Genomic DNA, 18,823 nt, shown 5'->3' with positions numbered 1-18,823 from the left:
AAAATCTCTTTCCGGGAATCGAATACTGCCGCCCAACCCGTATCCTGTCGCTATACCGACTGAGCTATTCAGGCCAGTCGTTGCATTAGTCCGTAAGAGGCAGAGTAGTCTAAGGACTAAACATGTGGAAGTTATACGGGAAGCGCTCGAAATAGCTCCCTTTGCTTGCTGAGCTGTTGCACGGGTTTCAAAGCGTATGATAAAATTCTCACATAGGGGTCAAGCTGTGCCCTCCCCTTTAATGACCCAGACGTCTGGGGGGGGGGGGTTCTATTCACTGTATCTTACGCAGTAATGGCAAGGGTGCAATGGGGTGCACAAAATCCGTAGACTCTTTGGGTACTCTGAAACCGGTTATGGTAAGAATTTAGGGGGAAATAACTAGAGAGAGAGAGAAGGCTGTGTCATTCCGTGCTCATGCGAACACTCTGCAACACTTAAGACACTGAATGTTACTAGCAGATGCTGAACATATTCTTGACCGCGCCATAGCTCAAGCGGTTAGTCGCTGGCTTCCCACCGGGGAGGCCCGGGTTCGATCCCGGGGTCTGGTCAAGTGGGATTTGTGGCGGATAAAGTGGCGTTGGGGCGGGTTTTCTCCCAGTACTTCGGTTTCCCTTGCCAATCTTCATTCCACCAAATTCTCCATCATCATAATCACCCGAGGCAGGCTCCAATAGGCCAATCAGTCGCCGCGTGCCGAGTGGACCCAGTTGGACTCCACCCCCCATTAAGCGACTATATATTCTTACGGTCTGGATGATCCACAGTAACGACAAACTCATATGATAAGTTTATATTTGGCTCAATTTTCGCCATAACGAACCCATAATGTTCCCTCAGCTATATACAAGCACCTGATTACTCACCACCGTGACCATACATAAGATCGCCATCCTAACTTAATTCCGAATAAATGCAATTGAGTTGATAAATCACAGTCAGTTTAGGATTTGGTGGTTCCGAAAATGTTGAATTTTCTGTTAGGGAGAACCAAAAGGGGGTGATATTCTAGTATTGAATTTGGGCGGAGAAAAAACTGGCACGTTACTTAATTGACACAAAGGACTTCAACAGAATATTTACGAGAACTAAGTAACAAAGAAAGGACATGAGATGTGGAACTCTGAATGTCGGATATTTTTTTCTACAACGCAGATCGGTGTATTATTTATTGATCACGTGAGCGACAATGAGGTTCTAAAAAAATCTGTTCCTAGGCGATAATAGATGGCCCTACGATCCGCGACGCGTTAACTTCTCGAAGTTAACACTAGGGACCGCGGGGGCATGGCTGAGCATCATCTGCCTGTACTGCACTGCGTTGTTCTGTGTAGCCTACGCAAGATACAACAGACACTATATATGTATAGCACAAAATATACACCAATCAGGAACACACATTACGAAAGAAAATGAAATTTTAATTCAAAATTTAAGATTAAATAATAAAATTAGGGGAAAACGCGATAAAACGGTGTATAAAGTGCAGTAATTTCGCCCAAACAATTCCAACGCTCCTGATGATTGCCGTACAGCCGGGAACCTGCTGTGCGAAATATGACAAATAAAGAAATGTTAAAAGAATTCTAGAACGTATAAAATAAGTTTTGAATTTTGAAACTTCTAGTGTTAAGTTGCACGGGAGACGGGAGTGAATACGTGGAAAAATTTACAGTGCAACACGATGCTGAAAATTCAGCATTATTCTTCAGTTCGATGTTGGCCTACTTCACGCGCACATTTCTCAGCGCTCTGTTCTCAAACGCCCTCATCAGAGTCGGAGGCATCGTTGGTGTCTGTTTAGAACAAGGGTAGAAGAAATTTAATGCCAATCGCTTGTTTATAATTTTAATTTACTTACTTCCTTTCTTCCGGCATAGCGTAGTCGGTAAAGCGACTGGCTACGGGCTGCACGACCGAATGATCGGAGTTGGAGTCCAAGTAGGGTCGAGGATTTTTTATTCTCCACGTCGTCCAGACCGGCTCTGGGGCCCACCCAACCTTCTATCCAATGGATACCGGGGGCTCTTTCCCCGGGGGTAAAGTGGCCGGGGAGTGAAGGTGACCACTCACCTCTAGCTAGTACCGTGGTCAAGAAAATGTGGCTCTATACATCCACTCCACCATACGCCTTCATGGTATAGTGCATAATTAATTAAGCACAGGAATAACTTTACCTGTCTTCCTTTCTTGGAATACTAAGAACTCTACTTGGAGAATGCATTCTGCTCTTATCTAAATCAGATGCCAGACATTACGAAGCGTAAAGGGTAAAATTCTAATATTGGTTTTCTGAAATGTATTTGAGGGTACGCCGTACCCTCTTTGGATTTGGTTTAGATCTAGCAACTTTATAATCACGATGACACGATATGTCACTATCTAATGATGACCCATCCTCAAAGATATTTTAGGAATAGTATATAAATCATTAGCCGGTCACGGTAGTCGAGCGGTCTAAGGCATGTACTGTCTTCGCTCGCTTGGAAACCGGGATCGTGGGTTCGAATCCCACTCAGGGCATGGATGTTAATTTTGCGTGTGTGTGCGTTTTTCTGTGTTTGTGTATAGGTAGAGGCCTTGCGACGAGCTAATCGCCCGCCCAAGGAGTCCTACCGAATGTGTAAGATCTAGAAAAACCGAAGAGAACGGAGAAGTTCATGGAGGTAGGCCTAGGCCCACTGGGGCTGTAGTGCCAGGGGGAAAGAAAATATAAATCATTAATCACTACACACGCAGGAGCCTATAAGGAAGTGTTTAAGAGAAACAGGTTAGGGACAAAATACAAGCGCGCCCATTTACCGCTAAACAGGCATTCTTCCTGATCTTCTGAGTTGTCAGTACCCGGCTACAAGACTGCACGTTGTCACAACCCAGAAGATCAAAAAGTGAGACATCATCGCCATGAAAACATCAAAATCCCTCTCTTCATTCGGAATTAATCTTGAAATGAACTGCATATCCAATGACCAATCAAATACCACACGCATTTAATTACCAGTTACTTAATCCTTGTAATGACTGCTATGTTGGCAACTTAGCAGCGAAATTAAAAATATTTCTAAATTCATATGACAGGTAACAACTTCATGTCCTATACCGTCAACGTTGGAGTGCAGTATGCAGCAGGAGTTTCGTTACATAACACAAATTACAAGTCAAGGTTTTAACAATTATTTCTGATTAACCGTTATTCCAAATGAATTGAGACCAAATATATCCATTACATTAAATGTATTATATAAGTAATAAATATCGAATATGCAGGATATATTTTTAGAAAATATTTTCTTTATTTCAAATTTTTTTTTGTTAATCTTTTCAGAACCCGTTTGGCGTAACTGTCGCCAATGTTCGTTGAAAGAAACGCATGTTACATTAACATATAAAAATAAAAATTATGAAAACGTCCATAATATATCTGGTTAAAAAACGATAGTAAATATTTCGAAACGTGTATCTTCATTTATGAGTTTCATTTTGGTTTACAAATAATTCCTATTCGTTTACTCTGAATCGAAGTGGCAACCAAGTTCAACTCTTTTCCTTTCCCACACCAATGTCTCAAACAACACTTAAATACCATATATTCATAACATTCCGCTGAAAAAAAAAACAACAAATATTTTGTGAGATAGAATCAAAATTTATGCCACTAGGGCGTAATAAAAAAATTATTTTCGCTTTTTTTCCCCCAAAAATATCCCCTCCCCAATAAAATTCTATATATGTCACGGCCCCGAAACATAATACCCTTATCCACACGGCATCTAATCATGCAAAACCGCAAAGCCCTGCTTGGTGCCTTACCCTCTTATTCCAGGGACGATATGTTAACAACATGGCCGTCGCTGACAAAGACAGGAGCAACTGGATTTTGAATGCACGAAAACTCACTCCACCACTGTATCTGTTCCCCTTCCACGACGCGGTATTTTTACAACCCGCTTCTTTACCCAACGATTGCTGCTTGAAGTTTGCATAAATGTCATTTCCAACAGGTCCAAAGTCCGTATCATACATATTCAGCATCCAGCACCTCTGTGTACTCGTCACATTAAAATCTCGAGTCGCCGCTCATGTTGACATATTGTACTTCCTTCTTACGACACGGGGTCTGGTACGAAACGAAAGTAATATGTTCTGTCTTGTGCACACGTTTCTGTGTGCAGTACACTGTCCGTCATGTTACAAAATTATACTCTGGCTGAGGGGCATCATTTCAATAAAATTTCACTCACCATTTCAAAATGTATATGCCCCATTTCCCAATTAGCTTTGTAATACGCGTAGGGAACACCGTATCGGGGAATTTATCAAAGATGGCTTGTTCTTTAGAAAATACCAGTAAAGGCTAACCTCACAACAGTTGGCGCCATATGCTTGGCTAACTCCAAGTTCGTCATAATTCGCAAGCTGTTTCTCGCTTTCTATCATTGCATTTCGATACACGACATATGATGAACTGTGGACATCGGTAGAAACATACGCAATTAGGTGTCAGCTTTATTAAAAAAAAAAGACGATACAATGATGCCCCTTGGAAATCCTTTTATTTCATTAACCTGAAATTTGCAGTTTTATACATGTTTCCGTTATATTTTCATTCTCTTCACCACTTCACCATTTTCTGCCTAATTTTGTCGATGATATGGTCGAAGTATGTCACTCTAGCGCTGGCGGGTTTTTCTGGTTTACTAATTTAAATGCATGTGCAGTGACGCAAGTTGTTATTTGCGGGAGATCATAATGCGTTTCATACGACAGGTAGGTAAGTAATTTAAAACTTACGAGCAGTATGTACGTTGCATATATGATGCTCACTCCACAGAGACATAAACCACAATAATTATAATCGATACATCTACACGGGTCTATAAATACCCCCATCAGCTACGTCAATAAAAAAAGAACTTACAACGGATGCCAGAACGTTTCACGGCAAAAATACTAAATATTTTACTTTATTGCTTTAACAAAAAAACAAATGTAGGGAAATCAAACTAAAACTTCAAACGTATTGTCATTAGTAAAATGGGGCTCCTGCGAATTTCATTAAAAAGAATTGTGTACATCCTCGCTCGTTTGGCGGAAGAAAAAAGTAAATATGAACAAATTAGACGAAATGCATGGACATTCTTGTTTTTTTTACCCCTTGGCACTACAGCCTCAGTGGGCCTAGGCCTACCTCCATGAACTTCTCCGTTCACTTCGGTCTTTCTAGATCTTACACATTCGGTAGGACTCCTTGGGCGAGTGATCAGCTCGTCGCAAGGCCTCTACCTGTACACAAACACAGAAAAACGTACGCGCGCGCACACACACACACACAAACTAAACATCCATGCCCTGAGTGGGATTCGAACCCACGCTCCGGGTTTCCAAGCGAGCGAAGACAGTGCATGCCGGACATTCTTATTTACCAGACGAAAAATAAGTGTAAATACAGCAATCGAAGTAGCCTCTGCGATCAAAAGTAAATTCCTGTGCAAGTTCTTGTTTACTGGATGATAAAAAGAGTCGAAATAAGGGCCACTGCACTACTCACGTGTACACAGTGAGGCGCATCCAGCACTTCAACCGCACGTGGTGCTACAAGGAGCAGCAACCACTAAATCCAACACCATGATCCTTCTCACCGCTGCTAGAAACCCCTATCACCATCAGCACGACAACGTCAAGACACCATCACCAACACTGAGACGTCACCATCACACCAAAAATTCACAACAAATTTATATCACTTATCCTATGTTCTGGTTAAACACGTCTTGTCCTCTACACACGTGGACACAAAATATTAGCGGTAGAATTACGTTAGAAAACAAACAAGATCAATTTATGCTCTAGTCAACAGAACATGAAGGATTTGATTATTTCAGTGTGTTCATAAATATTCTGTGAACAGACCCTTAACAGCAAAAAGAAAACCAACTTGTGACGCAGATAGCGAAGCTAAGACCGCATATCTCTTCAGCACTATCAAACTACTCTTATGACACAGCGGCGTCCGTGAGCGACACACGAACTGTGATATACAAACGCACTGCAGAGATGCCCGCTAGCAACTGGCGAACACCTTTACTCGGCGAGTCCTGATAATGCACTGTGTGTGTGCCTGCCTACTGCGACCAGCCTGCCTCACGCCAACCAGCAAGCGGCGAGGAGGAAGCTAGCCAAGGGGCCCCAAAAACACTTACAACATTTCACAGTGTACAAGCTTACACATTTTATTATAACATATATAAAATAAACCCTAAATATAAGAAAATGCGAACAATCCACTGCACCTAACTGAACGAGAGATGAAAATATGAATTTCCCGCCACAAAGTTTATGGTATGCAGACATTTTCACTGACCTCTGGTGGTTTCAGTGGAAATGTGGCGCTTAGCATTCATTTGTTCGTCGGTTTCTTGCCTTACGAAGGAACAGGGTATGTACGCGCCCGTTGTATGGGCTCTATCCCCTAGGGCAAGCCTTCGGAATGTCGGTAGTCCTCGTTACATGCGAATTCGAAAATCGTGATTTCATTTTAACACGCTCAACTAATTTAGAGTCATTTCAATTAACAGCATTCATTTTAATGGGAACTGCTTGTTGGCCGGTCGAGAGAGGTGAGGAGAAAGGGGAGTAGAGTATTGTGCTAGAGGCCGAAGAGGAGTGTTAGGGGAGAAGGGAAAATTTAGCCCAGCTAATGTTCGATTTATGTAGTTTCACCCTCTGTGACCTGTTTTTTTTTTTCTTTGGAACCCACCTTTCACAAACACTGAGGTGTGACTCCACTATGAATTCTACAATTCCGGTTCATGTTGAGGACTACTGCAAAATAAGTTCTTTTGTTTTCTTAAGTTGGCTACTTGACAATGCTATCAGTATCGAAACTATACTGCGCGGATAGTAGGATGATTAGGACATATCGAAAGTTAGCGCAATGGAAATTAGCATTGGAAACCGAGGTACTCGGAGTAAATATGACTCTGTGCATTTTGTGCACCACAAACGCCATGAGACCGACCTTGGGATCGAACCTGGGTAGCCGCTGTAGGAAAGCACATAGTGTAAAATGGATTGGGAGCTTTCTGATGGTTATTTATATAACGACACTGTTCCAACTGTACAGGATCGTACGAGAAACAGTAACATAATTATGAACGACAAATTCTGGAGGAGGTAGAAGTAAGTGTCAATAATCTACTATAAAGAGCTGGCTCATTATTTGGATGAAGACTTGGTAAAACCATGAAAAGCCTCAGTCAGGAAATCAAGTCTCTGGATCGACATTCGAATCTTCGGATCTCCTGAATATAAAGTCAAAATACATAACCAATAAGCCGCGGCGTTCCGTAGGCTATGAGCGGTTTGAGATAAAGTCAGCACTCTCGTGTGGATATGAATTGAATGGAACTGGCTCAGATTGGAGGCCACAGTGGGGTTTGGTATCAACGATGCTGTTCCGTCAGGATTGTGTTACCAGAGATCTAGTTCCTTGGTAACAATTTCTGCTTAATCCTTTAAAATATGTATTCATCTAAATAATAACTAACTAATTAAGTACTACACAATGAAGACATAAGGGGGAGTGGATATATAGATCCAAATTTTCTTGACCTGGGCACTAGGAGGTAAGTGGTCAGCTACTGCCGCTTTATCCCCGGGGAAAAAGCCCCCGATACCCATTGGATTGGAGGTTGGGTGGACCCCAGAGCCGGGTCTGGACGACGTGGAGAAGTTACAATTCCTGACACTACAGGAACTCGAACTCAGATCCCTCGGTCGTCCAACCCCTAACCAGTCGCTATACCGACTACGCTCATAATAAGTATTAAAAAAAACAGATCCTGCCCCACATAGCACACACTGCATCTACAATACAAAGACCAGCAACTTAATGGTGTCAGGATAATATTGCTCTTCATTACGAAATATAAGTACAGAACCGGTGCTGAATGTGGAATGTTGAAAGAGGCGATAGATAAGGATTGCTAGGTCGAAGGATGAAATTAAAATGGATCTTAATAAAAAATAAAGTGAGGTTGGGAGATGGATTCATTTCTGTCACGATGTGGATCAGTACAGTGTAAGCTGACACGTAGGATAACGCTTCAGACTGGCATGCGGAAGGCGCCCAGTTCGAGTCTCGTCTCCGACACCGTTTATCCTTACTAAGGTCTTTTCGAATTGTCCTCAGTCTCTCAAGGCAGATACCGGGCCGTTACGACTACGACGTCACCGCTTCCTTCCAGCTCCTTTCCAATTCGTTATTCACTATTGCCTTATCACTCGACGTTGTACAGTGTCGGTTGCCCACAATTCAGATAAGTAGGAGAGGAAGCAGTGGTGAGCTACTATGAACTAAGTTGTGAGCCTTTGGGTTTCAAACAAGGCAGATTTATTCCTGTACTTAATTAAGTAAGACGTATGGGGTAGTGGAGATATAGCTCCACTATTCTTAACCATGACATTAGATGGCGGTAAGTGTTCAGTTTTCTGGTCTAGAAAACCGAGATTATCGGCCATGGGAATCTGTTGCGCTGACCGCTCGACACCCTCTATCCGCAAAAGTTGGCACTAATTTCGCCGACAAGCGGCGGTCGCTCAGTCGGTATAGTTCGCTTGTGGACTAAAGGCCACGGAGGAAGGAAGTGTTGAGTTTCAAACTCTGACTTCTTTAGCAATGGTATAGAATGTTGTGTAGGCCCCAGAGTCGATCTGAGCGTTGTAAAGATGAGAAAAATCGCTTACACTTGCCACGAATAGAATCTCAGTTCCTTGATTGTCCAGCCTATTAGCCAGTCACTATGCCGAGTGAGCAATCGAGGCACATCGAGCTGAGATACTACCATTCTGTAGAGAAGGAATCTGTTCCGTAAAGTTAGTTCTATGTAACACGCAGTCTCTTGGGCTTTTGGTAGGTTTTCTTGAGTGGGGAATCGACCCGTCGAAATTGGTATACGTGACAATGTATGACAATCCATAAGAAAGGGCGTGTAACCATGCCCCTCAATTAGGTTCGAATCCAAGATTTCACAATTCGAATGATCTGTGATGTGGCGTGTAAGCACTATGAAACACGGCTACTGACATCAAGAACTCTGAATCACAGGCACGTCCATATGATCTTGTATCGTAAATGTATCCTCTTAAAGTTTACGATATTTTAGTACGTTTCTGCCCTATGCTCGTCACGTGAAGGAGTCCAGTAATCAGTTAGACATGATCCATAAACAGAGCTTAATAATGTGGACAGAAGGAGTATTTGCAGTTAAGTAAGAGGAATCCGACGTACAAGACCAAATATGTGAATGCAAATCAATTCTTGTTCGGCAGATGAAAATCGAACTCTGTAACTTTCCGCTGAACTTCATCACTTCTAACAGACATGCCGACACAAATGTTCAACAGAAACAGGTACATATGCAGTTCAAATGTAACGCTCTTACGTGTACTTTGCATTCCTCATTGGCATCAACGTAAACTCATTGCACATACAAATCTGCTGTTGGAATATCTAATAAAAATACAAATATTACAATTTGTTTAGTCATAAACTCCAGTAATGACAAAACTAACAAACAGATGCACCTATGTTATGTGTATTCTTAACAGAATTTTTTGACACCCTACGTTAAATATTAATGTAGAAAAATATTTCAAACAGAGACATTACTGTAGCTCTATGCCATAACAAGATATTTATTGTGACAAGCCGGAAGTGTGCAGACAGAGAAGCAAAGCAGAGATGTCTATTGCTAGAAAACGGTTAGATGAAACACGTTTCCGCGGCAACGAATCCGCTTGTATAAATCAATGCGTTGGCCGGAGATTGTCATATGTTTCGTGGCAACAGAGAATAAAAGAGGAATGAACTGTCCGACTAGGTGTTCTATATTCGGTCCGCATGAAGTTAGTTCAGCCCGAGGTTCAGGCAACGTGAGAGATTCGTTATCAGGAAGTAGTTCAATGTGTGAATTATTATAATTAACTGTAATTGTAAGAGAAACTTCCAATAAATCCATTCATCAATTCTAGAAACCAGAAATATTCGTCACGCTACACCTTATACGTGACAGTATATAATGGTATGAATAAATCTTTTTGTATGATGACGCGTTTCAAATACTCGTAATCTCGGTTGAACACAACTTCCTCATCAGTGCAGATCAGGGTAAAATCTGAAGGGAGATGCTGACAACACACCTCCACGTTTTGCAGATATTAAAATTGAAACGTAGCTCAACTTCACCCTCCCCCATAGAAGTATGACCTCATAACTAATTAACTCCATGGAGATGAGTCCTTCTTGAGGATTCGTCAGTTGAGTAGCTACTCGAGAATTTCCCAGCATTTTATGGAACCCGAAGGTTCATTACCGTGTTCACAAGGACTCTCCACTGGTCTCTCTCCTGAGTCAGATAAATTCAGCCCATGTATTTTCTCATTAGCCTGCCATTAAACTCGATCAAAAGCCAGTTCAGTCCAGTTCACATCCTCGAAACTCACCTTGAATTCGCTCTAAAATTATGTTTGATTTGCGGTTATCACGGCGGTGATTATGGCCCTTCCGCCTGATTATGTTTCTTCTTCCTTCGCTTCCTATTTGACCTTGAAGATGGAGGTGGTGCGTTCCTTAGAAACGTCGGGCTCTCTCCAAAATCTATACGGCGTTACAGCCCACTTCAGTATTATCCTTTAATCTACAGTTAAATTTACCACGTTGTAATTTTTCAAAAGATATTTTACAGTCAGACTTTGTATATATTTCTTGTTTCGCTCATACACAATATATATATATATACAGTACCTGTATACGTACAGTACCTGTTTTAAAGTTCCTGGTTATGTAAGTTTCTCAATTTCGTGGACATACCTCCCGTAGGTCCCGATATTCTCCTCAGTACTTCATCTGACCCCCAACCTCTGCGCCTCCCAGAGCGTGAGGAACTGAGTTTCACATCAACAAATAATAATGCGCAGGCGCAGAATTCATGTTGTTGAAGACATCGATCTCTAGATCCATTTATTTCAGACTTTCTACATGTTGGAAATCATTCGGTGCACAAGGAACAAGATGACTCACCTCCAATAAAATTCTGATCTCACCGTCTAAAGACGAAGTCACGTAACTGCGACCTGGGCAAGATTCTTCCAGCGTGATGATTTCTGCGATGCAGCAGTATGATGTGCTGCCTATACAGTAGGCGATATCTGTCTTTCAACTTTAGAAATGGAGGAACGTGGGTAAAAGGTAGAGTCGTCCCTGTGCTTAGCTAATTACGCACTACGCCATGAAGACGTATGGGTGAGTGGATGTATAGGTCCACGTTTTCTTGACCTCGGTACTAGCTGGAGGCGAGTGGTCAATTTCACGTCCCTGTCGCTTTAATCCTGGGGAAAGAGTCCCCGGTAATCATTGGACAGGAGGCTGGATGGGCCCCAGAGATCGTCTGGATGACATGGAGAAGAGAAAATTCTTGACCCTACAGGGACTCGAACTCCGACCCGTCGGTTGTCCAGCCCGTAGCCAAGAGCTGTACCGACTAGTATGAGGTTTGTGTGTTAACCTTCTTTATCCAGCTGTAATTGGTTTTGTATGAGAGTGACACTCCTTCATCCTAAATAACGGAAGTTTGACCGAAGATGTTATTTATAGCGTATTTAAAGACGCTCCTAGTCCATAATGTCGAGCGATCCATTACAAGATAACAAACATTTAATTTGAAAGCCTGAGGAAAGAAGCGATAGTGGAGTAATTTTTAAGCACTATCCAGGAATATGGCATATAGGATATTGGTGGGAAAGCCAGAAGGAAATAGACCACTGGGAAGACCAAGGCGTAGGAGGGTGGACAATATTAAAATGGATCTTCGAGAGGTAGGATTGGTATGGATTGGATTCATCTGGCTCAGAACATGGACCAGTGGAGGGCTCTTGCGAACACGATAATGAACTTTCGGGTTTCATAAAACGCTGGGAAATTCTTGAGTAGCTGCAGAATTAGCAGCTCCTCAAGAAGGGCTCAGCTCCATGAATAACGAGTAATAATCCCGGAATAAGCCTAGGAGGATACAGAAACCCGATGAAAAGTAGCAGTCAGGGTAATGGGTGTTCCGGCTGAGATTCGAACTGGACACCTTCTAAATACAAGCCAGAGTTGTTGGAGGTGAAGTCACGCTGCTAGGTGACATGTCAGAGAACAGGACGCTGAGGACAGGAAGTAAGTCAGCAGGATGGGAAAAACAAACTTCATAATAAGAAGCTGCATTTAAGTAACAAGTTTTTCAGAAAACGACGAGAACGACGGCTCTGATGACGACTGCAATGATGATGATTATGACAATAACTTATATACATATGCAGGCAATAAAAGAAATCTTACTCCAGTGAGTCCTGTTACCATATGGTCTCCAGCTCAACAAGCCAAGCCATAATTTAAAATGAATTTTATTGTTGGATTATAGAGTTACATTACCTAAACATAATATTACACAAGATTTGTTGTAGGGCTGAAGTCTATAGTAGGAAAGTAGACTTTATGAGTTCTGCCTTTAACTTCTTCTTTCTCTCTCTCTCTATTGGAAAGGAGAATATAACGGAGTATCATATCAGATCATATCTCTTCTGTTTTGTGTATTCTGTAGGTCTATTGTTCCAGTTTTTGGAACAGTCAGGAATTCATTTATCTAGACTGAACAACCGTGGCGCTACATCTGTCCATCCGCACAGGACTGTTTGCATGAATCGATTGGTGAAACTGGCCATTGTCTCGTATCAGCCCTTATCACTTAGTAATGTCGCCAAACATGGAACTGCACTGAACACGAAGTTGCGTGCCATGAGGTACTGGACACGTTTTGAATATTTCAACCATTCTCTGTTACGAATCGTTTCTATTCCGAGCACAGAAAATGTAAATAGGATACTCAGAATTCGAGTGTGACAGATTCTCCGATAGTTACGTAACGCTGAGTCACTTCATATTTTCAAAAATGTATTGTTCTTATATTTTAGAATATGTTCCTTACTAATTTTAGCTTCTATCTTCAAGGTTCGGAATTCTATTAGCGAGCGGTCTTTGTCCGTCTGTCCGTCCCGATTCAACTATGAACACCAATATCACAGGCGTCGGTTGACCGAGATGTGTAAAATTACGGTAGTTCAGGCACAGCAAGTCAGAGGGGGTCACTCTACATTGAAACTTGTCTCATTCCTTGTCAAACAAAAAAAATTGGATTTTGATGGGAAAGCCAGAAGGAAAGACACCACTGGGAAGACCAAGACGAAGGTAGGTGGACAATATTAAAATGAATCTTAGAGAGATAGGATGGAAGGTATGGACTGGATCGGTCTGGCTCAGGATAGGGACCGGTGGAGGACTCTTATGAATACGGTGATGAACTTTCGCGTTCCATAAAGTGATGGAAATTTCCTGAGTAGCTGCACAACTGGTGGCTTCTCAAGAAGGGCTCGGCTCCAAGAGTGAGTGAGTTGCCAAAGAGAAATGTCGATACTGAAGTTTCAAGAATTTCTAAGGTCGGATCAACATCAGACTGTAATGAGTGTAAGTTTCAAATTGTTATTGCCTATGTTTTCGAAAAACATTCGACGCTATTTGGTTGGCTGCTATTTAGAAAAAGTCAGGAGTAACAAAATTGCGACAAGTTTAATTAAATGTTATTTCGATGATAAAATTAAGGAAGGAGGAGATGAAAATGCAAGCCAAATGTTGTTTGGAGAACGCGAAGGGAACTGATCACTTGGAAAGACACATGTGTGAATGGGAGGATAACAATAGCCTGCATATGAGAGGAATTTGCTGTAACTACATACAGTATTGCTGCATGTAGACCGGTTGCTAAGTAATGGCTCTATAAATAACGTTCAATGCTAGGCATCTGGTTCCTAATAAGCAACAATTGAACAGCAACAGAGGAATGTTGTTTTCTGTACGGTCCGTGCCTTGATGTTAGAAGCGGGACAAGTTGGGATTTCCATTTAGTCAGTTAGTGAAGAGAAGACTAGGATGTTGCTGCGAGAAGGCCAGCTTGAGTAACCTCAGATCTTACATAATTATTGTTAGGCTCATGAAGTGAAGAAGTTTACTGGGTTTTGGAACGTTCATTATTATCTTATTATTTATTTTATAATTAAGAACAGTTCGCACATTTTCTGATTGCCATTCTGTCAAAACGTTACTTGAGACCCCGCCAACATTTTTAAGAGGGGTCCCCGGGACCCGGCTCTCTTATCAGTTCAGCCGATCTCCGCGCAGGGCGCTTGTTCTGTAAATGAGGGTTAGGTACGTTGCATATAGATGGCACTGTTATCGCTGGTGATTTATATAACAGTGCACAATGGGGCGAAAGTTGAACACGAATGCATTCACTTTGTCAATGTGCTCGTAATTGAGAAGGGAGAATCATGTCTTTCCGTCTCACGGACCTACCGAATGTTGGAACCTGTTGGAGGTTCATACCCAGGTAGTTCAGGGGTATACATTTTGAGTAAGGGACACGTTGGTTGAGGCACTATGCTACAAGTCGTAAGGCCGCGGGTTCGATTCCTGATGAGGTTAATGGATTTTACAGCTGACCCAATCCTTCCAGCCGCACTATGGTCCTGTTGTCGACAAAGCTTCTAACAGAAATGAGTACCAGGAATCTTCGGAGAGTAAAAGGAGGCCGACGCGTAAGGCTGATAACCTCACTGCAATCTGCGAACCGATTGTCTAGAAAGAGTGGGAGCCTCGACGTCTAACAACTCTATGGGCCTCCACGGCCTGTTACAGGCGTATAGTGTTGTTACCTTTTCTTACCTTTACGAATAAGAAATACCGCGACAACAATAAATGAAGGGCGTAAGGAATAGTTAGAATTGAGACGGGGGGGCACATTCTGTATCACCCCAACAGCCAGACCACTAATGAGTCCACTGTGCGCCCCTGTTTTCACTGTGACCCATAAAAATTGATTGGCCTCAATGGCAGAGCCAGTATCTGCCTGATTGAAGACAACGATGCAGAGCTGAAGATCTCCATTCTATGTCCAGCAAGAGCTGAGTATTAACAAAGAAAATTGTAGGAGAATGTCTCCTTATCTCCGCCAGCAATCCTGCTACCGAGTTGCCTGTCCAAGGCCAACAGGTCCCTACACAGATTTTCAGAAGGTCCTTCAATGAAGGACTTTGAAAAAGTGTACGAAAGGAAAGGGTCGTGGCCTATTTTCAGATAATATCCCAGAATCTGAGTGAAGGGATTGAAGAAGAAAGCCTTAGACATGACAGTAATTTTCCTTCCCGAGATCCGACCCAATTACGAATCGCGAAACAAGTCGCAGTAGAACTGCGTGTCGTTAAAACAGAACCTATATTAAGAAGCAGACATATTTATGTAGGCTTTACGAGTCTCTCCGTCTCTTTGTAATGAACCTTACTTCTTTAAAACGTGTCTTATATATCTCTCTCTCTCTTAGACGTCCAGATTGAAAAATAACGAGAGACACAGCAAACACAATTTGTACACAGACTCGAAAGTGAGCTGGGATATTCCTGGTGTTTGAACTACAGCGTTCTATCTTCAAGTAACCGAAATCAAACTTCGACGTTTTCCAGTCGACTACCAATAGTATAATTCTTAACAGCCCTTCCGATTTATTGATTCTTTGGTTACTTAACAACGCCTTTTCGTCTACTTACGTTATGTAGCTCCGAATGGTAGAATATTGTGACGTAGTATGTGTAATTATAGACGGGGATTCGAATGGTGAATAGATTTACTGACCACTTACAAGTCGTAACTACAAATAACTATAACACTATCTCTATTTTCACATTTTACAGTTCACTAGAGCACACAGTCTACTGTTCTCATTGTTAGTAGATGTTTCCTGGTAACAGCTCCAATAAAGGTCATTCCTCTGCCTCTGGCTTAAGTTCTCTCTTCACAGATTTCCGTACTGACATTGTTCCTCGTTCATAACATCTCGGCATGGACCACATAGAGAAAAAAACTCTTCGATTGTTGCGTTCGTGTCTGTTGCTGAGGGAACGTGTTTACCGAGCCATTGCCCAGAAACAGCTCTAGTATATCCGCCCATCTCACGGTCGTTGCACAGCAACGGCTCTATAAGCTACAATATATATGTGGATAATGAACTGGAAAGAAGTGATTACGATTTATTTTAAACTAATATCCCAATATTTGTCTGGTGTAGATGGGATGGTGATAATAAAATGGATCTTAGAAAACTGTGGAAATTTCAAATGTAATGAAAAGGTCGAGAGTTGGGTTTTAATAATGTACTTCTTTGATGAAAGTTGTGAACCTTCGGTTTCCATAACAGGGGATCTCTTTATCGGTTGAATAACTATCAGTTGAAGAAGCGGTATCGTATATCACGGGACTAGTTGGGTAATTAATTATTTTTCGTAATGAATAACTGAGAGAGATAAGTTGTTTCTCCTCTCTGGCTTCTGCTCACCCCAGTGAATAAACAGATCAGCATGAATTGCAATAAGTGGGGCTTTGCAAACATTTGAGTCTTCATATCGGTAAACACAGTTCAGTTGAGGAAATGGTATCTGTCAGTTCACAGTACATAACAGGATACATACTCTGTCCTCACATAAATTATCATAACAAAAGTTAGTCTAAGAGTGCAAATCAAATCCTGAAATTTGATGTACTTCATATTCTCTTATTACGATTATAATTTGCTGTAATATTCAATAGCTTATGCAATATTGTGTAACTTCAGTCCAATTATCATTTCCATAAACCATTCCACTGAGATTCATTCTAATAATATCCTCCGATCTCTTACTATGCCTCATGCGTGCTCTGTTCTCCTGAGGCTTAAAACTGCTCTCCTGTACATATATCTCATTTCCGAACCTATTGAATGTTTCGATTATTTAATAGTACTAATATATTTGTGAGATTTGGCGTATTCGAAACTACTATATACTCGGACGTGCGCCACGCTCCAGACAGCATTAATCCGCACAAACAGCTCTCTGAGGGGCCCTGCGCAGAAGCAATGCGTCCAGAGGGAATATCGGCCCACCTTCGCAGTGCCGATATCACATACGAAACAAGTCTTCAGGTCTGACCCGTGCAGCCGTCACCATGCACGAGCCAAATAGGAATGAACAATTCCTTAACAATAACGAATTTGTGGCGTGTCATGTGATGGGATTTGGTTATCGAGTAAGATAATGACGAGGTCAATATCTGAAGTTTTTGCGATAAAGTTTTGTTCATTTCCCTACAATTATCAGTTTATAAAAAATGTCTTAAAATATTTGCTGTGATGTATGGTCTTGTCGTATTACATTTATTAATATCTATGAAATTATTAACATCACTCACTCACTCACTCACTCACTCACTCACTCACTCACTCACTCATGGAGCTGAGCCCTTCTTGAGAAGCAGCTAATTGTGCAGCTACTCAATACTTTCCCAGAATTTTATGGAACCCGAAGGTCCATTACCGTGTACACAAGAGCCCTCTACTGGTCCCTATCCTCAACCAGATCAATCCAATCCATACCATCCCATCCTTTCTCTCTAAGATCCATTTTAATATTTTCCACCCTCCTACGCCTTGGTCTTCCCACTGGTCTCTTTCCTTCTGGCTTTCTCACCAATCCTACGCGCATTCATCTTCTCCCCCATTCGTGCTACATGTCCTACCCACGTGATCCTCCTTGATTTGATCATTCTAATTATACTTGGAGAAGGGTACAAGTTATGAAGCTCCTCATTATACAGTTTTCTCCAACCTCCTGTCACGTAATCTCTCTTCGGTCCAAATATTTTCCTCAACACCCTGTTCTCAAAGCCCTTCAGTCTATGTTCCTTCCTTAATATCAGAGACAAAGTTTCACACCCATACAGAACCATACACAAAATTACAGTCTTGTAATTCATCCAACACATTGAGCTGCCATTGCAAACATCCACTGATGACCTTAGAAGGCCCTTCGCGAGACGTTGATAGTCGCTCAGCTGTTCAATAAACTCCTCGTATTTTATGGACCCCGAGGTTTCATTGTTGTGTTCACAAGATCCAGTCGCTTTCCGTTACCGCGGGTAGTTGAATAAAACCAAGACCAATATGCGAAAATATTGTATAACACAGTTTCCTTCCATCAGTTAAATTTCATGAAAAGATGGCGCTACGACAGTTACAGCCAAATAGTATGGACTACCGTGATCATGAAGTATTTTAAATAGTTACAGGTAAAAAGTTAAAGTTGTCCCTGTGCTTAACTAATCAAGCACTATGCCATAAAGGCGTATGGGGGAGTGGATGTGTAGATCAACATTTTCTTGACCTCGGTACTAGTTGCAGGTCAGTGGTCAGCTGCCGCTTTATCCTGGGGAAAGGGCCACCTGTACCCATTGTACAGGAGGTAGGGTGGACCAGAGAGCCGGTCTGGACGACGTGGAGAAAAGAAAATTCTTGACCCTACCGGGACCCGAACTGTGACCTCTCGGTCGACCAACTATGCCAGTCGCTATGCAGACTACGCTATCTCGGCTCCTACGAAATTATTTTCAGATACTGTCTTTTATGAATTCGAAATAAAAGTGTGTCCGTACGCAATACGAAATATAAATTTGTTGCAAACTTGTTCACCTTATTAGAAATTTGTAATAAACACCAAGTAGCTAACTACGATATACGAGTAAGAATTGTTTTTCTAAGACACGCGTTCACCGTCTACAAACAAAAGCAATAAAGAGTTGAGTGGAGCATGAACTGTAGATTTGTCTGTATGTAGAGACGTGAAACTGACGTCAATACCAAACCGT

At 41.8% G+C, this 18,823-nt stretch overlaps 1 protein-coding gene across 4 annotated transcripts in view; it reads right to left on the bottom strand.

The window, feature by feature from the left end:
- Window positions 1–18,823, bottom strand: part of LOC111874816 (fibroblast growth factor 17) — a 392,936-nt gene that overhangs the window by 171,745 nt on the left and 202,368 nt on the right. The window contains exon 1 of one of the 4 annotated variants that reach the window (XM_023870629.2): window positions 5,552–6,088. The exons of the other annotated variants lie outside the window; for them this stretch is intronic. Coding sequence (XP_023726397.1) covers window positions 5,552–5,571 — 20 coding nt within the window. The 5' untranslated portion in view covers window positions 5,572–6,088. Of the gene's footprint in view, window positions 1–5,551; window positions 6,089–18,823 lie in introns of those variants that run through there. 4 annotated transcript variants of the gene reach the window in all.

This window comes from Cryptotermes secundus, unplaced genomic scaffold, assembly GCF_002891405.2.
Source record: "Cryptotermes secundus unplaced genomic scaffold, Csec_1.0 scaffold27, whole genome shotgun sequence".
NCBI classification, from domain to species: Eukaryota; Metazoa; Arthropoda; class Insecta; order Blattodea; family Kalotermitidae; genus Cryptotermes; species Cryptotermes secundus.
The sequence above is the reverse complement of the archived record's forward strand: the minus strand, read 5'-3'. Positions and strand labels throughout refer to the sequence as shown.